The sequence below is a fragment of the Podarcis raffonei genome, chromosome 5 (genome assembly GCF_027172205.1).
Source record: "Podarcis raffonei isolate rPodRaf1 chromosome 5, rPodRaf1.pri, whole genome shotgun sequence".
Classification (NCBI taxonomy): Eukaryota; Metazoa; Chordata; class Lepidosauria; order Squamata; family Lacertidae; genus Podarcis; species Podarcis raffonei.
The window spans coordinates 58,133,761-58,160,832 of record NC_070606.1 but is presented as its reverse complement, the minus strand read 5'-3'; the positions used below and the strand labels follow the sequence as shown (position 1 = coordinate 58,160,832).

The 27,072-nt window shown below is 45.8% G+C and overlaps 1 protein-coding gene and 1 long non-coding RNA gene across 6 annotated transcripts in view; one reads left to right on the top strand and one right to left on the bottom strand.

Annotated features, from left to right (window-relative positions):
- Positions 1 to 3,829: 3,829 nt before the first annotated feature.
- Positions 3,830 to 27,072, bottom strand: part of SEMA4G (semaphorin 4G) — a 98,744-nt gene continuing 75,501 nt past the window's right edge. For all 5 annotated transcript variants that reach the window (XM_053389379.1, XM_053389380.1, XM_053389384.1 and 2 more), the window contains 10 exons: positions 21,406 to 21,499; positions 20,651 to 20,764; positions 20,112 to 20,278; positions 16,013 to 16,182; positions 11,800 to 11,944; positions 10,824 to 11,046; positions 9,763 to 9,878; positions 7,316 to 7,470; positions 5,683 to 5,744; positions 3,830 to 4,974 (listed from right to left, as the gene is read on the bottom strand). In XM_053389379.1, the coding sequence (XP_053245354.1) occupies positions 4,121 to 4,974; positions 5,683 to 5,744; positions 7,316 to 7,470; positions 9,763 to 9,878; positions 10,824 to 11,046; positions 11,800 to 11,944; positions 16,013 to 16,182; positions 20,112 to 20,278; positions 20,651 to 20,764; positions 21,406 to 21,499 (2,100 nt within the window). In that variant the 3' untranslated portion in view covers positions 3,830 to 4,120. The remainder of the gene's footprint in view (positions 4,975 to 5,682; positions 5,745 to 7,315; positions 7,471 to 9,762; positions 9,879 to 10,823; positions 11,047 to 11,799; positions 11,945 to 16,012; positions 16,183 to 20,111; positions 20,279 to 20,650; positions 20,765 to 21,405; positions 21,500 to 27,072) is intronic.
- On the top strand, positions 3,916 to 9,922 carry LOC128414305 (uncharacterized). Its single transcript, XR_008330637.1, has 2 exons — positions 3,916 to 4,005; positions 9,479 to 9,922. It is a non-coding gene; the product is annotated as an uncharacterized LOC128414305 (long non-coding RNA).

The window sequence follows — 27,072 nt, the reverse complement described above, 5'->3', positions numbered from 1 at the left end:
CAAGGTGTCTTGGCATTTTCAGCTTCACAAGGTTGAGCAGCGATGGGAAGGATATAACGCTTCTTTGATTAGCGAGAGGAAGAAGCAACCAGCATCTAACTTTTGCTTCCCAGGGACATTGTGGACTTTTGTAACATGGCAGCAAGTGATACTTCTATTTCAGGAACGCCAGTTCAACAGATCTTAAGACTTTGAGTAAAAATTCCTTTTATGGCATTCTGATCAGTTTGAATTTTACATTTCTGTTAAACTGTGTATCAGTCAGGAGGTTTGAGCTGTGCTCTTAAATGTTTTAAACAAGAACTTAAAATGTCTTTTTAGAAGTACTTACGTTTCATTAACAGGAGTGGAGATTGGAGCCGGAAAGTGCTTTCAGTTTGGCATGAGCTGCAGTTAATGAGAAAGCTAGGGCAAGAAGCAGACAGAGCAGCATGTAGGCAGACCAGGAATGTTGTTTTGTAAGAACAAATTCTTTTTGCACTTAATGGGTTGGTTCTAGACATTCCCTTCCATGAATGTCTTCTATTAATGGAAGAAATTTGGATCCAGTGGAGCATCCCCTAGTGCAGTTTCCCATGCTGTTCTGGGGGGATCCCTCAACCCTCTAGAACAGATTATGAGGGAGGGCGCAGGGAGAAGGCAGTTAGTAAAAACTGCCTCCCCACCTGCTTTCTCCAGTGCAAGCAGAATTCCACTGAGCGCAAGATTGAACCCAACCTATATTCTTCATATGCCATGTTTTCAGTCTTCATAAGATGTATGGCAGTGGCAGGACTCTGAACTAGCAGCAAAAAGAAACTGCTTGAAAGGGATGAAAATAACTCCTGGATTTCCATTTCTGTTACATTACACTAGTAGATACAGCTTGCATATTTTTTATGTTGTGAACCACCCTGTGACCTTTGGGTGAAGGGCAGTACACACACACACACACACGTTCCGTATGCAGGTTTACTTATCAGGTAGTCCTACACTCTTCAATGGGACTTATTTCCAGGATTACATTAGTATTCAAGATTCTGAACAGCAACCTCCTAATCTGTCTGGTGTATTGTCCCAGTGATCAATAAATTCCTGGCTTGCTTCCTTCTCCTGTTTGAGCCTTGTTTTAATGCCGTTTGCTACTGTCAACAGGCTGGTGCTTGCACAATGGAATTTTCTATTCCCCAGCAGCCCTTGTCCCCTGCCCCATGCTCAGAATCTGCCCCCAGAGGGTTGGAAGACCACCTTGGATTTTGAGGGCGTGCAGAGATAGGAAGGGGACATCCCACTGCATGAGCAGAACTCCATACAAGAAGCATTGTATACAACCCTTACTATATCAAGGGGATTGTCCCTATGCTTGTCTTCTGTCTTGCATGTGGTTTGGTTTCTTTTGATTGGAGAGAATACCATTATTAGGAGAGATTCTTTGTATTGGATGTTTTGACTATAACTATTAAAAATCTCATGCTCGGGTTAAGTAATGAAGGTGTAGAAGAAGTGTGTACCAAACTGTAGCTTTGTATTGTGTGAGAAACATTAATGTAATTAGCAGTCACAAAGACTAGAAACTTGCTTTTATTAAAACTAAAGCAGTTTCTGAAGATGCTGAAACTTTCACTCATAAATTTCTGTACTTGTATAATCTGAGTGCATTGAAAATGCTCTTGAAGCCTTCCTAATAATCACCAGGTGGCTTTTTCAGTACCCCCCAGTTTGCAAATGACATCAGGTTATTTAGAGTGGTGAAAACCCAAGTAGATTGCAAAGAACCCTGCAAGGGATCTCTCTAAAAAGGGTGTGATTTGACATCAAAACAGTAAAAAGAGGGTCAATGTACAAGTGTAAAAACAGCTTTTCCCAGCCTGGTGCCGCCAGATGCTGGGTCTCCCAGTCCCAACTGAAAATAAAAGTATCTTTTAATGCCCTTAACACAAAACAGTAGTGTGCACGTATTTAGAATATTGTGTATAATTTGCATGTCTCACCAAAAAGGATACTACAGAGCTGGGAAAGGGCAACTCTGAGGATTGAAGGTGGAGAGTTTCCCCCAATGAAAACCTTATCATAGATTCCTGCATTGCAGGGGGTTGGACTAGATGACCCTCAAGGTCCCTTCCAACTATAATTCTATGATAGAACCCAAGGCAGAGAAGAGCAGCAACTGTGTTAAGCGTCCATTGGGTTGAAAGCAAGGCTGTGTAAGATGTCATAAATGACATTGCAGCCTGTGGCACTCTAGGTCTGAAATGCATGATATATTTATATTGAGGTCTCCAGTATCAATGCTATGTGAATGACACATAAATTAGATTTCCTAAAGGCTCATAGAAGATCATGAGAAACGATGACAGTGACAAGAACTTCCTTAAGTGCACCACAAATATATCCTTACAAGACTAAACTCTGTGGTATGTAGACTAGTGGTTTTTTTACCCTGTATTGCAGATGGATTGGGCTAAGAGATTCTACTCGTGCTTCCCTGTCATTTCTCACCCACGGGTCACTCAGACACCAGTTCTTGCCCATGGCAGTGCACAGCCAGACATTGCTGGTTCTTTTGATTAGTCCTTAGGGTACCATTATGAGCTCTATGAAAGAGATTTCTCTAGTCACCCATTAGGAATGGTGCTGCCTTACACAACTGTGAATACAGTAGTACCTCGGTTTTTGAACGTAATCCATTCCAGACAGTTCGACCTCTGAAATGTTTGAAAACCAAGGTGTGGTTTCCAACAGCTAGGCCTCCAGATCTTGCACTCAGCGGACGCCACGTGGCATGTTCGACTTCTGAGGAGTGTTCAAAAACCGAAGCATTTACTTCCGGGTTTATGGTGTTCGTAAACTGAAATGTTCGTCAACGGAGACATTTGAAAACTGAGGTACCACTGTATTAGGGGATGTCACTCTTACCCCTTACTCCAGTTTGACAAAGCAATAATAATTTCAGATGGGAGAAACCATGATCTAGATTTAGCAAGAGACTCGTGCTAGTTCAGACCAGGAGCAAAACAACTATTCTTCTACATTGGAGAAGGCAAGACTAAACTTTCTAAAGACTATTAAGGTTGTACTGAAACCTGTCCTCTCACCCACTACTCTTGCAGGAGGCCTGTTGCCAGACAGGTGAAATGACAGTGAGACAAACACTTTGCCCTCAGGGCAACAGGAGAGAGTATGGACAAATTGCAATTCAACTTCAGCAGAGGGCACTGTTTTCCTGCAGGTTCACATAAGCAAAGTTTGGATGAAACAGCTCAGTTATTTTGCACCAGCAAGGTGTCATTCAAAAGCTCATGGGCTGTAAGCCATAGTTTAATTTGTTTTTAAAGAAGCTATTGGGCATTAGTTGTGATATGCTAAGGTTTCTCCATTCAGCTGCCCAGCCCCTCTAATACCATAGCAGAGAGACCATTTGCTATGGGCCAACACTAACAAGTTGTGGACTGTGATTGTGCCCCCAAAACCCCCAAAGGAACTGAAAGCATCTCCTAATGTCATCTAAGGAAAACCCAAACTCTGAAGGATTAACCAATAGCCATCATTTATATCTGATGCTCAGAAAAAAATACCCTTAATTCTATTTATATAGATGTATTTGAAACGTGATTTGAATTTGACGTAATTCGGGTGTAACAAAGAAGTTTTGTTACCTACCTCTTGAAATGGCAGCTGCACTTCCTGTCCCCTCATTATGACTGCTGATGCCCTTCTGGCCGTTGCAACTATTGGTAGGAAACCACCCTCTAACCACCCCACCGTCCAGCCCGACAGCATCATTCCCCACACAAGCCAAGGGCACATTCCGATATACCCCACCCAGACAAACCCAACAGATCGCTGTGGCTCCTGTTTATCGATCATTGTTTTTATATATAAATATAATTCCATTTAAATAAGATCTTTTTTTACAGCAATTGGAAAACAAACCATCAACGCCAACGGAAAAAACAACAACCAAAAAGAGAGAGAGAGAAGGAAATGAGCATGGAGCCTGTGGCTGCTCCGGAGGGCCGGCCGGAGGTAGTTGCTGAGTCGTAACACTGTTTCTCTGCTGGGCTGGGGAGGAGGAATCACAGAGGGCAGTTAGGGGGTTTAGTTCACAGCAAAGTGGGCTCCCTGTGCCCTCCACCCTGCCCTACACGGAGCTCTCGTCCAGCTTTTCTACCAGCTGTGTGTGTTTCCGCTTCTCCAGGATCTTGCTCAGCTCCTCTGTGAAGGAGTTGTAGAGCGGAGAGGTGCACGGCTCCTCATTCTGCCGCAGGAGCATGTAGCTGTTCCCGTTCATCTTGCGCAGCATGCTGGGCAAAGTGGTGATGCCGTTGGTGAACTCGGCAGGGAGCGGAGGAGGGGGTGGCGGTGGGATGGGGAGCGTTTCCTTGGAGGGTGACGGCACGGTGGGGGCTTCCCCGGGGATGATTTGCAGGCAGCCATCCAGGTAGGTGCCCGGGTCCTCCTCCTCGTCCTCCTCCCCTCCTTTGCCCAGGCAATTGGAAGAGACCGTCTGCAGCTCCACGCTGGGCGCCTGGGGGACCCCCAGGCTGTACTTGCCCCTCCGCTTCTGCAGGCAGGAGACATAGAGCAGCACGACGCTAAGCACCAGGCACAGCCCCCCCAGCAGCGTGATGACGGCAATGTAGATGAACCTCACATCCCCGTAAGTGGCACTGGCGGCGTGCCAGTACGGGTGCGACACGGTGGATGCCTGCTGTGGCACTCGCTGCTCAGGGAGCACGTTCAGGGTGTAAGCAGCCACCAGGGCCTGCAGACCGTTCTCCTCCGCGTAGCAGCGGTATTCCCCACTGTGCTCCGGCTGGGTGTCCGTCACCAGCAGACCGTCCACCCCGAGGCGGAAGCGGCCCTGTCCGTCCTCCGCCAGCACTTTGGTGCCGTTCACCAGCCAGGTCGCCCGGGCCAGGTTGGACATCTGCTCGCAAGGCAGGAGTACGTCATCACCACACAGCACTGTCCGGTTCTTCTGCATGGGTGTGGCTGCAGGAGACACAAACACACGTAGTAAGCACCAAATTGCTGCCCTACCTGAGCCGCAACAATTCAGGTGTCAGACTGGAGTGCCAGTTAATACTCTGGAAGAGGCACTCTGGGCTCTCCACCTGAGGGGGATGGGACACCCAAAGGGTTTGGGGAGGGTTGTTTTATTTTTAAAAGCGAAAGCGCTCCTTAAAAGTACAGATAATAAAGGGAATCTGAGGCCAGGCTCTAAAAAGCTTAGATCCCTTAGTTGGGATAGGCACAGCCCCTATAGTGAGTGGTTAGTATTCAGAACTGTCCCATAAAACATCCCTCATTCATGGCTCTCTCTTCCCCCATTCCCTTACTCCACCCTACTGCGAAAACAATGAATGAAAGAATAATTTTGATAAAACAAAAGCCCACAATGCAAAGAAATGTATGTTGTCCTACTTAATTTGCACTAGTTTGTGTCCATAATCTTCTGGTTTTTCTGTGGTTGTTTTACATAACCCTGTGCTGGAAATACTCTATTAATTAAGGAAAACAAACTTTGAATCTGGGTGGGAAGAAGGGAAGCTTGCTCCTCTTGCAAGCAAAGGTTGGAAACAGATGAACAATTCCCCTTAGGAAGGAATCATTATCCATTCTCTCAACCCAGAGCACCAGACCAAGGTAGCAGAGGCAAGGCTCCGTTGGCTTCCAGAAGGGGCAGTATCAGAATCTTACCCTGGGCAGAGTCGTTCGAGCAGCCCACATTGCCATGCACAATGTCCTGGATCAGCAGACTCCTAAGCCAATATAACCAAAACCTTGATCAGCTGGGAAAAGGCAGCAGCGCAAAAATACTCAATCTCACCGGCATGCAGCACATACCTGATGAAATTTGTGGGTATTAATACACTTGTGGGCAGAATCTTACATGCTCCAGCAGGCACGCCTCCCCAGCATAAGCACCCCAATATGCACAGCTGCACAATATCTAATACACAAACTGCAGGCTTTGCTGAAACCTCCCGAGTCACCTGCATATGTCACCTCACACAAGGGCACGTGCACAGCCAGCAGACAATTCCAGTGACAAAATATAGAGGTCTTCAGCGTGATCCCTTTAATTAGAGTATGGAGCTATGGCTGCTCAGCTGTAGTCCAGGACTTAAAGGGAAGGTATTACTAAGGAAGACCCAATCTGAGTCCAAGCTTGCAGGGGGTTTGGGGGGGGGACAATGTAAAGCATGTTTATTTAAATAGGCTTTCAGTGAGTTCCTATGGGATTTAGCAAGCTATAGGATTTAACTGCCTGCCCTATCTATACATTTATGCTGTGATTCTTGTAATGGATTTATATTTTAGCGTGCACACACTCAAAACTTTCATGGTTGTAAGGCATGTAAATTTTCTGGAATATATTCTTATTACTGTCCGCTGACTACAGCTTCTTAGATATCCTGCAAAATCAGAATCCACTAAACCTAACCCGTTTTGTGTGAGACAGAGAGACGCCCTGATATGTTTAAAGCCAAATAACAGGGGTGTCCTGTCAAATGCCCACTTTCAATAGGGAGGGATAGAGTGAAGGAATGTTGTTAAGTCTCAAACAAGCACAAACTAATACTCCATTGATCCAATAAACCTCAATGTAGGATAGGTCTCAATGCAGAAGCACATTAGTGGTGCCTTAACAAAGCCCCAGCTTCAACATTGGTCTTGGATGCAAGCTGTATGCATGCATTACTCATATGTAGGACATGCCTGAGTACAGACCAGAGTGGGGAGCACATGTTTAACCCACCTCAAGTCTTCTTTTCTTTAATAGCAGCATTGAGCATGGTCAATGTATGAGCTCCTCCTTGCCTGCAGGGCATCTGCCTGACTGGGACATCCAGGCAACTTGGTGTCCCAGTCATGTAGAGTGCCAGCAGGAGCTCACACATTGGCTGCCTTAGTCGGACAAACACACCCAATGGGAAGTTGTTTAAAAACAACAACCAAATATCCAGCATTTGGGGAATGAACAGGGTAGGTTTAAAAGTATCGCCCTGCTCCAGTTTGTGCACAAGTATACTCCACATGCAAGTACAGTGGTACCTTGGGTTACAGATGCTTCAGGTTACAGACTCCGCTAACCCAGAAATAGTACCTCGGGTTAAGAACTTTGCTTCAGGATGAGAGCAGAAATCGTGCTCTGGCGGCGCAGCAGCAGCAGGAGGCCCCATTAGCTAAAGTGGTACCTCAGGTTAAGAACAGTTTCAGGTTAAGAACAGACCTCCGGTACGAATTAAGTTCTTAACCCAAGGTACCACTGTAACACGTACACAGTGTTATATACACTTCCAGGTCTTTGTAGTCAGTTTTCAATTACCTGTCCAGCATCTCGGCTACTTCTCTGCAGGTGTCACCATCCCAGCCACAGTATGGGTCTCGGGCCAGGATACAATCAAAGCAGGAGACATAGCGCTTGCAGGAGGAAAATGGTAACTGCAGGATTCCACTCTGAGCCCCCACATACAGACTCCTCTGCAGAGAGAGAAAAGACAGGACATGCACTCAGGGAAAGGCAGGGAACTGAAACATCCAATTAACTGTTGAAAGGCAATGTAAGGTGCAATGCTTCAAGGCCCAGGTTAATTACTGTATTTTTCCATGTAGAAGACTAGGTTTTTTAACCAAAAAATGAGGTTTAAAATTGGAGATCGTCTAATACATGGGTAGTGCTGAAGGGTGTTTTCTTAATTTGGAGTTCCCAAAAACAGGGAGCGTCTTCTACATGGGGGCATCTTATACACGGAAAAACACAGTATTATTTTTCTTACATTCATATCTTGCCTTTCTTCTGCCATTGTTCCCAGGTAGCCACTCTTCCAGGTGCTGACTGGACCTACTTCACTTCAGCAAGGTGGTGGCTTTCAGACCATACCTTGGAATAACTTAAAAGGCAGACTTGGAAGACAGGATTTTTATAGAAGCTGGGCTCAGCTATAGCTGGTACATTCAATATCATGTGTTGGTAACAGGTAGCTTCAGCACCAGTGTTTGACCAGCAGAGGGAAGCAGGGAACCAGAGTAAGTCACTGGGGTCACCCTGTAGCCATTTATCCTTCCCAGCTCAAGGCTATCCTACTGCTGTACGTGTTCATCACCTGGTGCGTAGATTTGCTGCCTCTCCAAAGCCACCCTAACATCAAAAAAAGTCTGAGGGCAGAGTTGCATTCCCCACTGACCACTCGGAGGGAGATGCTTGAAATGAAAGAGAAAGAACAAAGGCCAGGAAAAGTCCCTCCTTGAGTCCCATCTACATCATTTCCTTTTAACAGCAGCATGACATGCAGGCGTTTGCCTGGCTAAGCTTTCCCCACCCTTTTTATCTCCAAGCCAGGAAAAACACAACCAACTAAATATTTGCATGTCTGGCTGATGGTTAATGCAAGGAACTGGGGCAGAGCCAGTAAAAAACAAAAATGTGGCAGTCCTAGAAAAAGAGCCCAAAGAGAAAGCAGGGTGTTAGCCCATGTGGTACCCTCCATATGTAGCTGCACTGCAACTCCTGTGACCCCCAGCACACGGTCAGTGGTCAAGGATGATGGGAATTGTAGTCTTAACAAGATCCAGAGGAGCCTGCAGAACCACACAGAGCTGCACATATTATAGTACTAAAACATCACCCCACCTGCCGTACATCACACAAGTTCCCCTGACAGCTGTACCAGGGAGGCATAAACCTTCACTGTCACACTGAGAAAGGAACTGGGGACTGAGCTGCAAATAGGGCTGCTGCTGTTTTGCCTGACGGGAACTGAAGAATTCAACAGATGCAGCATTTGCTAGGATGGAGGTTCTTATCTAGTGATTTTCCCCCCTCCTGCTTGTCATCATAGAGGCACAAAGCATATTGGCTGGAAGACCTGCTCCCTGCCTTGCAAGCCTTTTCCCACCTGGCCTGTGAGAGTGGGGTCTGGATCAGTTGAGGCTGCTGAACAGACTCTTGGGCTGGGGTGTTTTGTTGCTGGGGGGGTTGTTGCTGTTGATTTTTGTGTATCTTTATTTTAGACCTTGTGATTTATGTGGAAATTGTTCAGCTTGGTTGTGTATTTTTTGATGTTTTGTTTATTTATGACTTCTTTCGTTATGCTGAATTTATGTCGTAAGCCGCCTTGAGCATGGTTTGGATGGTGAAAAGGCGGCATGCAAATTATGCATTCAGAATTGAATCTGTTAAGTCACAAAAAATGGCAGTCCTTCCTGGGAGCCGGAAAGGGAAGCTTTTAAACTTGAGCAGCTTTGCAAGGAATGTGGAGGAACAAGCTCCAGACTGCTGAGCAAAGGGCTCCAACGAGGCAGGACAGCGCATGACAGGGCCTTTGGACACTGGGTGGGAACCACCTTAGCTACAGGCAAAGCCAAATAAACACCCTCGAGGCACAGTTTTATTGAGGGCTGCCTATTGGCAGAGACAGCACAGAGTCAGAATACATAAGAAAATCACCACCCACGTTCCACAAGCTTATGATTTTTTTTTCCTTCCAAGGTGAAAGGTGCAAAGGGGAACCACACCTTAACAGAGCGTTTGCTAATATGGATAGTTCTTTCCTGTTACAGTGGTGTGAAGAAAAGGTGACTATCTTACAACTTTGGTAGAGAGAAGTGTGCAGGAGTTAGCAATGAAGTCCAGACTATCCTGAATTAGTTCTCCAACTGACATAGGCCTGTTCCCAACATTTGTTTACTGCACCCTTGTTGGTGCTTTGCTTTTTCACAGTGCATGTGTGCCTTCATCAAAAGCATTTGGGTGGGGTCCGAAGCTACATGTACCTGCTTTTTAGAGATGACAAGGTTCTCCACAGGCTGGGGGGCTTTGAAGACCTGGATCTCCTCAATGATGTGGACCATGGAACCAATGACCACAGCCTTGTGAATCCAGCCATTACCTGTTAAACGGGAGTAAACATTAAAAAGGCAATTTCCCACACAGTCTCATTCTTGACATCAGTCATGCAGGCAAAATTCAAGGTGCTAGCCCTGTGTAGGGTTTGGTTGGCAAGTGAGAGGATCTGTCTACTTCCAGATTTACAAGAAGCAGAAGTGTGCCTGAACACTGTAGAGCCAGTCTATGCTGCAGGACAACAGTTTTGTCACTTCTTTTCCTGCTCTTTTCCTCTCCCCAGAATAATGGGATTTGTAGTTCTGAGAGGAGTTCAACTGAATTCTAAACAGGCACAAAGTTGTAACTGCTCAAGTTCCATAGTGGAACTTCACTGGCAATCATGAAGCCACCTCTTCCTTTCTCAGAGCAATTTTCCAGAACTGATTTGATGCTGCGGTTTTGTCATCAAAAAAGCATCACTTGGAGTAGAACTTAAGAGGAATATAACCTTTTATGTTCGCAAGAGAGACAAAAACCCACAAAGCCTGCCTAAGTGATGGAAAGGGGGCGAAGAAGAAGAGATAATCAATCTTTGATTCTCTGTGTCCTTTGAAGAGCAAAGGCCAGAAAAAGCAAGGCTCACCTTGGGGGGCGGGGAGGAAAGCAACCATACCTGTTTACAGGTATGCCTGTTTGCAGCTTAGTAGTGTTAAGCACAGCATAGTAGCTGTCAATTAGAACTGAGTGGCACTGGAACAGCTTAGGGAAAGGGAGGCTCTGCAGCATATAGAAACCCCAGCTGTTTCTCCTTAAAAAAAAAACACAGATTCAGCTACACAGGTTTGGAAGGCTTAGAAAGCATAATAGGGTTGCACTCTTTGTCTCCTCTACATTCCGATACAAGGTTGAGAGGGGTGAGAACGAGTAACCTCCCTAGATGTGTGTTCTGTCCTAACAGATGAGGACACACAGACACTTAGATATGCACGGGGAATGCAAACACACCTACCTGTTCCCAAGAACAGCATGTCATACACTCGCCCATCCAAGGCTCGGACTCTGTCTACAGCTACTTGCGTATAAACCGCATTTTTCTTCACCAACAGGGGGACTCCATCCGCAGGCTTCACCTCTTCATACATCAGTGGATGGAGCTTGATAAAATCCAGCACACCATTGGGCAGGTCCTGGGAGGTGTTGTAGCCATTCTTGCGAGCCCGACTGGTGATGCACTGCAGAGGAGAAATGGGTGTTATTTGCACACCTAGCTTCAAGATGCTTCTGGTCTTCAGCTCCCATTATCCTTGACCTTTGGCCATGCTAGCTGAGACTGATGGAAGCTGGGGTCCAACAACAGCTGGAGGACCACAGGTTCTCCACCCCTGCTCTAACAGCTAAAGCATATAAACAAATACCCCTTCTGATACACCAGTTGACAGGCTTGTTGTATTTCAACCTGCAGGTAAGAGACTGAACACAACCCTACATGCAACTCCTGTGAAAAGCCTAATTGGAGCATCTTCTACTTTTCTGCTGGTATGGATTTTTTTTGGGTAGGGGAGCCCTCAACCTTCACCCTCAGTATGAAATGGTGCATATTAGTCTGTTTTAGTTATGAGCACTCTTGTGTTCCTTGGGTGGAAGAGAGTGCCTCCTGCCTCCTTTATCTGAGACAAGAGGCAAAGTAAGATGTTATTTATTTATGCTATTCTGTGCATGAGTCACCTAATAAAAAACTGTTCTCTAGGTGACATGAACCCAGACAAATAGATAAAATTAAAATGAACAGCAAAACTATAAATCAGAAAAACCAACACAGCAGTAGATAAAATCCAGCCATAAAGTCTGACACTGATTAAAACCTCCAAGCACCAACCCAACAAAACTCAGGTTCAAAAACTAAAAGCCAGCCATTATTCCGAACTGACTTAAATAGAATATTATCAATGATGTTTAAGGGCTATTAAGTTGGGTAAGTAACTTACTGATCCTGGCCGGGGCACTGGCACCTCCCCGGTGTACTGGGACCACTTGCGGGAGGAGTCCTGGTATTCCATGTAAGTCCCTTCGAAGGCTGCCCGCACTTCAGAGATGTTGTACCGGCAGATGGCAGACACCTCCATGCTCCTCCTGAAAGACATGGTGACATGGTCATAGCACAGGACCAGAGCCTTCCACTTCTTGCTAATTCCTCTGGGTCCACAGAAACCAGGCATGGGAAACCTGTGGTGCTCCAGATATTGCTGTACTCTTTAACTCCCATCAGCCCCAAGGAGCATGGTCAGTGGGCAGAGATGATGGGAGAGCCACATGCTCCCCACCCTCAACATAAAACGATCCTTGTAGCACTATAGGGCCGCAAGGAATCTGAAGATCATCTGGTTTGACCAATAGGGAACAGGTTTCATGAACTAAACCCAGATGGCTCAACAAAGTCTATGACACTGCATGCTGGAGGAGAATGCGATAAATCCTGGGTATTGTCACCAGCACACTTGACTTACAGGAAAATTATTCTCCCATTCCAGATAAACGGATTAGATAGAGCCTAAGATTGGATAAAACCTGGCCCATGAATGAAGCATCCCTGCCCTCTGCAGAAAACATTTCTTGTTTCAGGGACAGGCAGTAGCCTTAAAAAAAAAAAAAGGCCACAAGATCAGCTGCAAAATCTATCTTGGCTGTGGAGAGTTAGGTCATGACTACAGGGTTCTTAAGTCTAGCAGTTAGCAGCAGTTGTTTCTACCAGTAAGCCAGCATTCTAGCAACCTTTTTCTCAAGCAGTTGGCTGCCCAGGCACTGTCACTTTATAGGGACTATACCTAGAACTTTCTAATGCAGGGGTAGACAACCAAAGGCCCGTGGGCTGGATGCAGCCCAATCGCCTTCTCAATCCGGCCCGCGGATGGTCCGGGAATCAGTGTGTTTTTATATGAGTAGAATGTGTGCTTTTATTTAAAATGCATCTCTGGGTTATTTGTGGGGCACAGGAATTCATTCATATTTTCAAAATATAGTCTGGCCCACCACATGGTCTGAGGGACAGTGGACCTGCCCACTGCTGAAAAAGGTTGCTGACCCCCACTCTGTTTTGGCAGAATGTCAGTGGAGCCAGACTAGCAGCCTTTGGTAAGGGAGAACAAAAGAAGCAATTCAGGAGAGAGTAGCTGCTAGGTGACTGGAGTGGAGATAGAGAAACACGCATATGTAAAAGTTTTAAAATGTTTTACACATTTATACTGAAAGTAATTGAACAAGTTATTTTAAAAAGCATGAGCAGCTGATGGTACAAACAGTTCTTATATACCTCACTATAGATCTGGAGTGTCCAGATCCACAAGAGGATGGGGCTCCTGTAAGTTTAATGGTTGTATGGAAGAGGGAGTTTCAGCAGCTACACCTCCTGAATTTCCCTCTTCTACTCAACAGTTAAAAGCGCAGTTGTTCTGTCCTCCTGTGCATCTGGCCAGCTGATATGCAAGGCACTGTCATCCACTACCCAAGACTCCACTTGCCTCTGAGAACCTTTGCTTGAGGCAGCCAAAAGCTCTGGTGCCATAAACTGTGCAAAGGTCTGAGTGACAGGGCAACACCTTTAATCCCTTTCACTCTCTGCTGCCAGGCGGAGCTTGGAAGAGTAATCAGTCCCTGCACCAAGATGAAATGGCTCACTTGAGTTCCCTATGCAGAAGGCTTGTGCAGCTGCATTTCCCCCAGCTATGCTTATGCCTCCCACCCCCACCCCCACCCCTTTGTTGGGAGGCTGTATCTGAGCTGCTATTCAAAATTTTCTGCAATGCCCCCCAATGCAGTACTGCTCTGAATCATTATGGGCCCAGCTGCTCAGCACTGCATTGCAGTGGTGCTGCCTGGTACTTGCTACCCCATTGCCACTGCCGAGTAGGTCTGCTGGGGCCTGCCAGCTGGCACTCTGGCCTTTAAAACCTGGAGCCAGTCCTGGTATTCTGTATCTGAACAAGACTATCTCTCAGGGTCCCTGCCCTCTCTTTGCAGCTGTATCCCCAGCATTGTTTTATTCTCTCTATAAACCGCTTTGAGTATTTTTTCTTTCTTTCAATAATCTAGTGATGTATACATTTTATTAAATAAATAAATAAATAAATAAATAAATAAATAAATAAATATCACACCTGTCCTTGCTACCACTTACTGGCTATCATTGCATCTGTCTTCCTGCTATCCCTCCATGAACTTCCAGCCAGTATTTGGAAAACGTTACCTTGCACCTGTGTGGCCTTTCTGCACGAGAGATACTGGACTTGGGGGGGGGGGAGTCTGGATTCACCATTAGACAGGGGGAAGTCCGCCTGCCCCAGGCAGCAGATTTTGGAGGTACCATTAAACAACAGCAAATTGCTGTCACAGTAGCAACATTTATATCTTCATTCTCAAACACCAAAATATTTTGGGCCATCTCCAACTGGACTCCTTTATCCCTGTCGTGTTAATTCATGCTGATGCTTGCAAATGCTTGCTTCTCCTGCTGGACTTTGTGCTGTATGGTGAGTTCTTAGTTTTGCACTCCTCCCTGGATTTGGCAGTGGTCTCCTTTACGCACCCTGCTCTCTGAAATTCTTCTCAGTGCAAAGCCAGATCAAGAGAATAGATTCCGAGTAAGTGGTAGCTTTTGCTTCTGTGACAAATGAGTCAAATGACTTTCTGTCACGAGCAGGATATTCCTGTGTAATCCTGGAGGTTTCCTCATTTCCTGTCATTCTGTGGGGAAGACTGTCAGTCCTGCAAAGCCCCCTGGTTTTCCTTCACCATCACATAATAACAACAACCAGCTGCCACTTCTGCCCCAGTTCTGTCTCTTTAACCATTCCCCTGACATCCCCGAAAAGGCCACGTGCAAAATACCCTGTATGTTCTCAATAGCCTTTGAGATGTAACGGCCAGTGCTCATTAATAAATGCCTCTGATGTTCAGCTCCCCTCTCATGAGGATGGTAGCTCAGTGGGTGCCATCTTGCTGCCAGTGTGAACCTTCCACTTGATAAATGTTACAAGCACAAAGCTACTAATTAGCCGAGGACAACTTGTTAAAATTCATACTACCATTAAAAACTAACAGGAAATGCAAAAGGCTGGCTATGACTTCAGACTGGGCTCAGTCCACAAACAGTGAAGTCGCACAGCACCTATTGCTGTGGTTAAAATCCATATTGCGAACAGTTTGGCCCTTGCTCCCAATTAAGCCAAAGTGAGCCCTTCCAGAATGCTAAGCTGACTCCCCTTCCCATCCCACACCACCTCCTGCATATGCAGCTATTATTAATCTATTCTACGGATGCTCACCAACAGGACTTTTGTCTCACAAAGTGCTCAGAGTGTCCCATCTGTTCCTTGCCCTCAGCAAGAAACACTCAGGCAAACTGAATCAGTCACAAGTGCCAAAATACTTACAAGGGCAAGGAGGATTTTCCTGGCAACCAAACTGAAAGCCTCCATCCACCATCACACCACTGACTGGAGCTCAGGTGGGATGAAAGCATCAGTGGACCCCGTCCAGCTTAAAAGCACAGGCAGGCCAGCCTTGGAAACAGAGTGAGCCTCCTGCCTCACTCAGAAGCAGAGGGCAAAAGTATCTGAGAATATAACAAGTGGTACTGGCAGAGCCAGCGCAGTCTTAGCAGCTGAAAGCCTCTTTACTCGGAGGACCAACTGACAATGGCCTTCTTTCCATTCAATGCAAGTTGACTTTCCTTTGGTGTCTTTTATGAGGCTTTGAACAGTGTGGCGTATGTTTGCATTGTGCCGCAACAGGCACTGAAAACCTTTCAGAGGTGGGGTGAATCCATACCTGTTGCCTTGGAATACAGACACTGAACCAATTTGCCCAAGTGAATGCAGATGCTCCCTGGAATGCTGAAATGCGCAAGGCCAGGTTCCCTTGCTTGAACAGCCTATCTGCTCTGTTTGTGTCCTGCACCATACTGCAAGTCAAGTTCTGCAATGCAGCAGGCAGGAGATTGAGAACCACATTCAGTACTCAAGGGTACCATGACACGTCCTGCGCTGTGTTCTGTACCATTACCTAATAATCCCTAGCATTTAGTTTGTCTTTTTTGCTGGTGGCAGCACATGGAACTTGTGTAATTCAACGGACTCCATGTATCTTTTCGGAACGGTTACAGTTACTTGAGTACCCAACACACAGTTAGCATGCTTGGCTTACCACTGTGCTGATAAAGTGAATGTTGCATAGAAGACGGTGCTCCTCCAGTCGCCACCATCCAGACTGAAAACATCCTTCAGTACCTCATAGTAAGGAACATAGCAGGCCAACCTTGCTTTCATGAAGGATGTCCATTTCCTCTGGAGAATCTTCTTGCCACCAATATCATTCTGGAATGCAGAAAAAGAAAGAGAGGCAGAGGCTAAAGCCAAGTCCCAATTCAGTTTATATCTGTTAGGCAAAGCCAAGCACAAGGCCAACTCTGATTCCAATACAATGGAAAGGTCCCATCTGAACAGTTTCACCATGCATGAAAAGCCCAAGGACTGTGGGGGAGGGAAGCACAAATGAACAATCAATAGTTTTGTGGCTCCTTGAAGACCAACTATTTTATTATGGCACAAGTTTTCATGGACTATGTTCGGCTTCATATATTTTATAAAGCGGACTATAGGTCCACAAAAGCTTATGTCATAATAAATGTGTTTGTCTTTGATGTGCCTCAAGGCTCTTTGTTGGTTTTGCTGCAAGAGGTCTACCCCTGTGGAAACTGTGGGCATAAACAAGGGGAATTCTATATGTGAACAGAAAGTTCTGCACTAATGTTGGTTTGCTCCAAGCTGGGACCAAGGTCTTCTAGGATGGCTCCAACTCCTCTTCACTCGGAGCTTTACTGAAACAGATCAGCAGCTTCTAAACATTTACATCAAAATCATTTAAATGCACATCACTTGGGAAACTACATGGGTCTGCTTATGGCATCTGAAAACAACCGCCTATTAACAAACCAGGATTAACAACTTAGTTCACTCTAGGAAAGGCTCAATACTTTTTCAAAATTACTGTAAAACGAGCCCCCTGAACATCTCTCAGTGCTATAATAGGGTAACTAATCTGGGCTGATCTTTCTGAAAGCAAGTGTTTCTGCCTCCCTGTGAGTCAAACACAGCAAGACCAGTGTTTGGAGGAGGATTGAGAGAGGCTTGATCACCCCTCCCCCCTGTAGTGACAAAACCCAGCGATCAGAGCACAATGCCAAGGGAGCTTGTGTATTCCGGATAAGACCGTTCTCCTTCCAAGATGCAACTGAAGCCTCAGACCCTGGAGAAAACAAGCAACACCTGATGCCAAAGACACAGGGCTCTGGGTGTAATGGCGCACATCCCTTTCACAAACGGTTGGCGCTAATCTCCCTTGTTGCTTTGTTTCTGTTCGTAAGAACCTGGTTTCCAATTTGATTGTACATAGCTTTAACATCCTGCTGCTGACTCTTGTTTCTGCCTCCCTCCCAGCGCTTTCTCCCTGGGAACATACTTATGTGCAGTAATCAAATAGCCTCTTAACCTTGTGATCAGGCACACATCTCAAGCTCCTTAAATCTCTCGTGGCCAAGCTCACTCTCCCATTCCTCTCTCTCTCTCCCTGCCTGCTCCAATTTGCTGCTGCTGCTGCCCTGGTTACAAGGACTGAGGTATAACCAGCCAAGGTGACTGATGCATAAATTCAGAGCCACAAGCAGAGTCCTGGATGCTCCCGGGGCCCAGAACCATCTGTCAGAACAGCTGAAAGATGGATCCCATGCAGCCTTGTTGACTCTGCCCTGCCCTCACTTAGATGCACTTGGAATACTCTGGCTTTCAAGCCACCGAGGCTTGCATTCATAAGAGGTTGGGGGTGGGCAGCATAGCCTCCGTGGGAACGTGGGTTTCACTGCAACGCCCTGGGCAGAGCTGGCAGCACCCAGAGGAGACCCAGTGGAAGGACTTCTGCTTTGACAAGCCTCTCTCTCAAAAACCTTGTGAGCACCAACTCCAGTGCTAACTGCCGCAGTCACTAGAGTGATAGGGCTCATTCTGGGGCCAAGGGCACCTTGCCATGAGCACAGACAGAAGCCTGTATCACCTCTATCTGAGCTATTTGTGCTCTGGCATCACATGCAGAAGAGATTCAGTGCTCGTCCTTGCAGTATACTGCAGTTGGTTTGGTTAGCCCTTTTCATTTATCACATTTGCATCCCTCCCCCCCCCCCCCCAGCCTGCCACCACCCTCAAGGAAAGGGCAAAACTAGGTTTTCTTTCACCCGGGTTTAAGACCCAGCTTGGCACTCCACATGTGCATTTGTGTACACACACACACACACACACACACACACACACAAGCAAACAAACAAACACACAGGCTGAGATCCTCAATGCTGCCCCTCTGGAGGCTTCACCCGGGACAAAAAATCTAGCTAGCCTTCCCCCCACTGGAGCTACAGCTCTTCTCAAGGAGTGCCCAAGGGACCATTTGACATTTTCCTTGCAATAGCCCTGTGAGATAGGCCAGGTTCAGAGTTAGGGACTCTAGAGTTTTCTGGCTGAGCAGACCTAGGTTTTCTATCCCAAGCATATGTGTTTCCCCCTAAGTCCCACTGAACTTGGTGAGGCTTATTTCTGGGTAAACATGTTGGGGTTGCTGTATTTTGAAGTGGGGGGAGACACATTTGCCGACTTCCACTTTTAACTATGGATCACTATGACCACTCTACCCATGAAAAAGAGGACGTGTCCTGGAAAAAGAGAACATATGGCAACCCTAGTTAGGATCATACTGCAAATCTCCCTGGTCCAAACTCAGCCCTCTGTACAACACTCTCTCTTCCTTTCATTTTGGATGCTTTGTGGCACCTAAGCACCAGTAGCTAGTTTTGCTACAGCAGTGAACAACACAAAGGGGCTGTAAAGGGGTTTTAGCCATGGACACTACCCATCTCAAGAGACGCAACAGGGTAATCAGGATAGAACAGTAATAGGCTAACAGGGATAATCATGGTTATATTTGCCACAGATAAAACTTGTGAATAAGGCTTTGCAATCTAGAACTTGAGCAATAAAGGGCTTGGCAGCATGCAAAGGGAATCTACAGGTGGCTGAAGCAAAGCACCAGGTCCATGCAGGGCTAAAGCTGAGGCTCAAGCCTCCACAGCTGTATACTGGGCTGCATGGCTGACCAAACTGCACTTCAGCCTGTACCTCTCAAGTTGCTCTGTGCACTGCATCAGGATCTTGCTTAAGAAGTGGCCCTGCTCCCTTCAGTCAAATATTCAACTCTAGTTTTAAATGAAGATACACACCAGGCCTGAGCATCACCTGCCAGCACATGCAGCATTCAGGTGAAAAAGCAAGCTGCATCTGCTGAATTTCTCTCTTACGCACAACTATTAAATGTGCAGGAGCCATCTGGTCACCCTACCAGGAAAAAGGGCCTTTGGGTCTTCATTCATTCATTCATAACTTGGATGAGTTACTACCTCTCCCTATAGCCTTTCTTGGGGTGACTGATTCATATATATGAGCCTCTTTATACATAATGTCAGAGATGAGTGTGTGTGCGTAATTCAGACTCTTAAATATTTAACATTTGAGGTAGTCTGTCCCATGCAAGGTTGGCTCTATGCTCGAGATCTTCAGGTGCCATTATTCAATGTTTGGGCACTTGGGCAGCCAAGCACCTGGGATTTTTCTAGTGTTGCTTGATGATACTTATCTGCATAGCCTAGCTCTTTTTCTTTGAATGTAGAAAGTCAGCCATGTGTCCCCAAAGGTCCAGTGTATAAACACCACTTCAAGAGTAATGTTTTTGTTTGACCTTTCTGAACTGTTATTTTTTTAAAAGACTGGAAATGACTTGTTCAAAAATTGTTTAGATTTCTATATTGCCAGGCCATGGGGGAGAAGAAGAAGAAAAGACGGTGGGGGGGACGGGACCAACATATACTTTTGCAAGGGATAAAGCTGTCAAAATAGAACAGGGAGAAACAGCTGGGGGAAAAACCCTTGCCTAGGACTACATCCTTGATTCAAAGCTTACCCCCACAATTCCTTTTAACCCAAGATATCAGGATGTCCTGCAAGAGATCTTCCATGACACATCTCATTTGATCCCAAGCTCCCTTTTAAATTAATGACTCCATAACTATAGGGCTTAGAGGGGCATTTTTAAATGAGGAGAAAGAGTCTCCCCACTACCACCAAGCACTCCTAGATAAAATTCTGAATTAATCCTCCTGGTGCCCTTCAGCACACTCAAGCTTTTTCCAACACACCAATCTCTTTACCTTGCACACTCGAGCCACCCTGGCTACTCTGGGCACTTGTGCCTTGTCAAATACAGAAGTGCTCTCCTCTCCTGCTCTCTCGGTGAAGAAGTAGTAGATCTTGTCATCATCGCCCACAGGGTTGCGCACACTCTCCCTGACCAGCACAGAGGCCACAAACTCAGCATCTGAAAACACCAAGGAGAGAGGGAAAGGGTTGGCACAATATTTAGAGGAGAGCTACCAAAGGAGGCACTAGATGGTGTCACTAGATGGTGAGCTACCAAAGGAGGCACACAGCAACTCTAAATGATCTCAAGCCTGGGTGTCATGGCTATGGGATAGGCAACAGAGAGGAGAACCAGGAACAAACTGGGTTCAGATCTATCCAGGAGTCAGTTAGGCTCCTTTCTGCAGTGGAATAGGACACGCTCTGGCTTCAGAGTTGGGAAGAGTACCACCACTACCTAGGGCCTTACAAACACAAGACTCCCTCCACCTCCAGTGTGGGAAGAGACAAGAGATCCCAGAGGTACTGCTCTGGGATTACTGGGGCTTACCATTCAACCAATGCAAGGGGGATTCTTCAGTCTTCAGAATCCGCTGGTGCCTGTTGCGTCGGATGTCTGGCAGGCTGCGGAATTCGTAGCGCGTCGCCGTATATAAACTGCCATCTGCGAGACAATGCAGGAAAAGTAGTAAGGAAAGGCCAGTTTTCTGAATGGTTTAGCTCACGGATGTGTCTGATCAATATCCCTCTAACAAAGCTTGGCCCGAAAGGCTTCTTTCCTTGTTAAGCTAACCCTTCTGCACCTGCTCTAAGCAGGAAGAGCACACCCTTGATAACAACCACACACCCGCTCCCGAGATTTATTGACTTTGGCCATTGTGTGTGCCGGTGCATAATAACTCCCTTACAGAGCTAGGCACCAAGAAAGCATTTGAGGAATAACCAGAGCATCACCTACCCATGACTTCACTGTCATTTTGTCATGCAGCAGCACCTGGTTAGTTTATGACTCCGGCCACATTTAGAGTGGAAGAGAAGCAGCCGCACCATGTGGCTAGAGAGGCCAAGGTGCGGCACAGGCAGGGAGATTACAGCTGCTCTGACATCAAAAAGACCAAGGAAACTTAAGTGCTGGAAGGGATGGGGGAGATGGAGATGCAGTGGGCCCTCAGGTGATGGATGACGAGCGAGCATGGCCTTCCACTGGGGCACCACACCCCCACTCAAAGGAGGCACTGCCTGCTCTTCCCACTCCAGCTGGATTCCAAGCCGAACTGTTATATGGAGGAGAAAGCACGTACATACCCACAATGAGACCTGTGTAGCCCCGGGCAGGGTCGTAAGGGCATTTTTCCCTCCCTTCCTCAAAGTGAGAGGGCAGTGTGAACTTGTTGGTATCCTGCAGAACACAAAGAGAAGAAACAGATCAACCTCTGGGCAGGGGATCACAGGGTTTGCTTGCATCCATTAAAGTAATCAATTCCTCTGATGATCCTGAAGACCAAAGGCCTCCGCTTGGAAACAAACAAGTAGGGCAGTTCTTTCAGAGAAAAGAGAAGAGACAGGTCTTCAGGGCCCGTTAGATCCTGCTCTCCAAAAGTAACAATGGAATGCTTTTTGTGGCAAAGACTCTCATTCCTTCACAACCCTCATTGCCCAAGAGTCTCCCACTGAGCTAAAGTTCCAGTAGCGCTGATTGCTAGGTCTAGGCCACCTCCACACCGTACATTTAAAAGCACAGTTGTTTTTTCTCAGCACTTAGTTGACGATTCCGCAGTAATCTTCAGCAGCTTGTCATATAGGTTGGTGGTATTATGCCCAATGTTCAGATGAGAGGTCAAGGTTCAGAGAACCACGGCTTAGCTCAGATGAGCCAACAAATTCAAGGATGAGCTGAGATGTGAATCAGGGACTGCCAGCTCGTTACTCATGCTCTGGGCATTACAACTTGTTGCCATTTTTATATCATTATCTTCACAACAATCTCTGGAGATCACCCACTGGGCTGCCACAGGCATGGAAGTTCAAGGCTTAGCACAGATCTAAAACCGACATCTGCCACTTCCAAAACTTAAAGCTGTGCTCTGCATCACACTGATTTAGAAACCTGCATGAGTACCATCACAATGTACGCAACAGAATCTGGATGTTTGGTGAAATATTTATTTATATGCCACCTTTCCACAGTGAGCTGTGTCCAAAGTGGCTTACCACAAATACACACTTATCTTAATTCAAAGCATTGAGGTGGTGATAAACTGTGTCCAGTTACTTCAGTTTCTATTTTGGGCACTCAAACCATCCAATTCTCCACTAAGAATATAAACAGTCCTTTGTTTTATGTGTGCTTCTTTCATGTTTGATTCCTCCCCCCACCCCATCCCATTTAAGCTGGTGTCAGTGAAGGAAGTGTGTTTACACTGAAACGCAAACACTGATGAGAATGCATCATAGCTTTATTCCAACTTCATGGAAATGTTTTCACTGATCTCTGCCTTTCCTTTCCTAAAATAACTTCAGTAACTCCCTCTGATTATAAAAGGAATCCAAATACCAAGCGCCAAAGAAGAAGCCTGATCCTATGTACGCTTGTTCAGATTTAAAGTCTTGATATCTATGTGACCAATGGAGCAAGTTAAGTGTGCATGTCAGACAACTCCAATTACTGAACCAACTGGCTCCCAGGTGCAATTCAAGGCACTGGTTTTCACCATAAAGCCCTAAATAGATGGGACCAAGATAACTCAAGCACTGCTGCCTCCCACCTGAACCTGCTCAATTTCACCAGTCTTTGGAGGAGATCCTGTTCAATTTTCCATTTTTGTAGGGTAACCCTCTGTTGTACAAAACAAGCCAGGGATCAGGTCCAAATCTTCTTATTTCATTTTTTAGTGATTCAGGAGCTTCAGTCAGTTGGATCTGAACTTTTAGCTAAAAGAAGCAGGACCATTTCTTGGATAGGATTCTGATTGTACCATAATTCTTGGCTCTAAGTGTGGTGTGCAGTTCAAAGTGCAAACTAACCTGGGAGAGCAGTCTATACAAACATGGATCCCAATATATAGATGCTGAACTCTGAGCCTCAGCTTAGCGCTGACCCAAGATAAGGCAGGTGAGCACGTAGAACTTCTTGCTTTTCACCAGTCCATGAAGACCTCCAGGTTTTGACAGACTGTGCTTGTGTGTGTTTTAGCATCAGTCTGAATCTAATGTTGTTACTGGGTTTTCTTTCTTTTTGGTCTTCCCACTGGCTTTACATTTTGCTGCTGTTTTGGTTCTCTCTTACGTTGTTTTCTTGTTAGAGTTAATCTTTATTTTATTTTTGCTTCTCTGTTGGTCACCATTTGATATTTTTTGAAAAGCAAGGTAGATAGCAAAAGAGGATTGTGGTTAATTGTAGCATTCCAACAGCAGAGAGTAGCAGAACCTGCTGCTGGCTAACAAATGGCACCTTTTCCTGCTGTTCATAGAATCCATAGATCAGTCAAAAATGCTGGGCTCTTTTCCAAACAACTTATTTCCAGCAGGAGACTAATGCATTGGAGGGTGCTCAGATGAGAGCACCAGGCACTTGTGGAGGGTTTGTTTGTAAAGAAAAGAGCAGGAATGCAGGGAATTCTTTAACAGTTTTGAGAACAGGTATTATAAAGAAAACCCGTGCTCGGGGAGGGGGGGCGCGGAACAGAGGAAATTATTAAACCATCAGTGATGTATGGTACTGGTGGGTTTTTTAAAAAAGTGAACAACTCTACTGGTAAAGCAAAGAACAAGAAAGAAGAGGTGGATGAAGGGGCTGCTAAACAGCAAAGTCTGTGAGGGTAGCTATCCTTCCGGAGCCTCTTATGGCCCAATCAGTATCATAACAGGTAGGCTTTGGGTATGATTCAGAGATAATGGATATAAAAAGGAGGCAGCTTGTGTGGAAAATGTCTTGGCCAGAGCAGATTTTCAACCCTAACTGATGGATTTAAGCCTTTAGTTAGGCAGAGATGAGGCTAATGTTATCAATGTGTTCTCTTTCAAGCTACCCGGCTTGCTTTGGAAAGGAGACCTCTAGGACAAGCTTCACAAAGCCCAGCTACTTTGAAGAAGCTATTCAAAGGTCACACATGTATCACAGTTTAAGCTGAGGCTGGGGTAGTGCCACTGTAACTGGTTCTAACCCAAGTGTATTTTACACAGAGATGCAGGAAGAGAGGCAATGTGGCAAGGCACAAAAATGAGCACAAGATAGATGAGGCTGTCCAGGGCAAGCTCTGGATTATAGAAAATGTTATTAAAATAGAAGATGATCCATCTAAATGACTGTTTGAACAGGTGGCAGGTATCTAGAGGCTGCAAATTGAGAGGGGAGGGGGAACAGCATCTTTGTTAGCCAGTATAGACGATTAGTTCAATGAAGGATGTTACCTCCTTGTTTCTATGACTGCTGCGACTCTGGGGAGCAACATGTTTCGAAGAATGAGGGCTGGTGGGACTCTGACATCCTGCATAAACATGCTGAGGAACTAGTACAGAGAGGTTCTCTAGCCAATGTGATCAATCTAAAGGTGGAATGCTCTCTGCAGAACGGCCAAATTAGACTACAGAATCAATCACAATGTTCTTTGTCCAGCATGACCAATAGTTGATGCCACTGGTTTTATAATCTCTCTTCCTGAAAATATGGCCACTCTTTAACTCTGGAAGAGCTAACACTTTATTTCCCAGAGAGATGTTCAATTATTATTTGACAAATTTATCTAAAATATCATGTGTTGGTGTCAATGACAAAAGACTACATACTTGCTTTCTGATCTTTGACCCTAACACTCAAAACATCACAATAATAGCTACCTGCTGCATTATTGGAATTCTAAGGCTGCATCCTTAAATAAATTTACTTAGGAGTGAGCAGCATTGATCTGTACGAGACTTTGTTCTGAGTAAACTTACAAAGGATTGCATTGTTAAGTGTGGAACGTGAATCAATAATTAAATAAAAAATAAACTCTGGGTGAGAAACAATCATTGGCAAAGCCAAACCTGGTCATTCTCCTATTGGTGGTCCAGCCCTGGAAAGTGAAATTTCACTAGGCTCCAACAATTAGTTTTGGAACAAAATAGTAAGCCTTAGCTTTTTGACTCTGCTGCTTTAAGCATGATGCAGGAAACACTACTGGGTGGTAGAGGAAAGTTCAAATAAGTCACTTGCAGTACTGGCAACAGAGCAGAGGTATGAGTTTAAAGTCCTCGATCATCAGAATAAAGTGTTCTGGTGAGTTGCCTAAACTGACAAGGTTCTCCCCACATACATCACTAGTAGGGCGATGTGCCTCAGGTAGGAGGCCTTGCCATCACTGAAAGGGTACAGTTTGCCCCTCTGTTCTTTTTTATTGCTTTCCTTTTATTAATGTCTGTCTTCATAAAATGAGAGGCAAATGCTTGTACACAAATTAACAAGCTGCAGACACTTTTTACTAAAGTCCATTCTTGCCCCAAATCCAAAAAAAGGGAGGCAGAAGGAGGAGGTCCGTCATACAGCTCCAAAGCTGTGTGCTTTTGGGTCTGAACATACATAAAGAACCATTTAAAAAAGCTAAAGGATCCCTGACAGTTAAGTCCAGTCACAAACGACTCTGGGGTTGCGGTGCTCCCAAGGCTCAGTGGTTTAGACCACAGCACTACCCGCGTCCCTAAAGAACCATTAAGGTAAAGGTAAAGGTACCCCTGCCTGTACGGGCCAGTCATGTCCGACTCTAGGGTTGCGTGCTCATCCCGCTCTAGAGGCCGTGAGCCGGCGCCATCCGAAGACACTTCCGGGTCACGTGGCCAGCGAGACGAAGCTGCAGCTGGCGAGCCAGCACCAGCGCAGCACACAGAAACGCAATTTACCTTCCCGCTATAAAGCAGTCCCTATTTATCTACTTGCACTTAAAAGTGCTTTCGAACTGCTAGGTGGGCAGGAGCTGGGACTGAACGACGGGAGCTCACCCCGCCGCGGGGATTCGAACCGCCGACCATACTATCGGCAAGTCCTAGGCACTGAGGTTTTACCCACCCACGTCCCCAAACCAAAAAACCATTACATTGCAACAAAAACAAATGCTTCAGGAAAGATGGGTTCTGCTAACTGAGAAACAGCTTCATAATAACACCTCCATTATCACCCCAAATTGCCTGCAAAGCTCTTTAAATGGCTCGCTTATCAAAGCTCCTTTGTTTATCCAGCCACTAGCTTACATTGATGATGATTTTCTATTATATCTCTAGTATGAATGTGTATCTAGTACAAGTGTGTATTCTTACCCTCCCACCAAGGAGCTCAGGATGGTGTATACAAGGAGCCCAGGGTGACCTTTAACCCCTCACAACAATGCCACGAGATCATTAATGAACCACATGGCTGAGTAGGGATTTTAACCCTGGGGCAGGAGTCACCTAACCAGCACTATAAGTGGAAGCCCTGCACAAGGACTTCTGCTTGCATAATAGGGCTTTCTCCCCCACCTCTCTCCATGTGCCCCCAATTGACTCTGGGTCAGGAGAACCCCCACAGCAGCACGCAGGGGGCGGGGCGGTTGTCACTGGCAAAGCTTGCACAGATGAAACAACTGGAAGAGTGCAATGCAGAATTCCACCCGATTTCCCAGGTTCCAGTCCAATATTCTATCCACTATGCCAAACAGCAGGAAAGCATCTCAATGTTAACACATTGAATGTGAATTTAAAGGAATGAAAGAAAGGCATGCTTATGCTTCTCAGGGTCTGCCTATGATGAAAGACAAGTTGCCACCCCCTTCCCATGTAGAGAAGCAGAGTTGAATGATAGTTGAATCTTATTTCCAGACTGGCACAGGGCACATACAGTTCTGTCCTCCACAGAGGGGAACAGGGGGAAGGGGCTGCTGTCATAGAAATTTGTATGATTATATATTAAAAACTAATATAGAAATTTAGTTAATAAATAAATAATCAGTGCCCCCACACTAG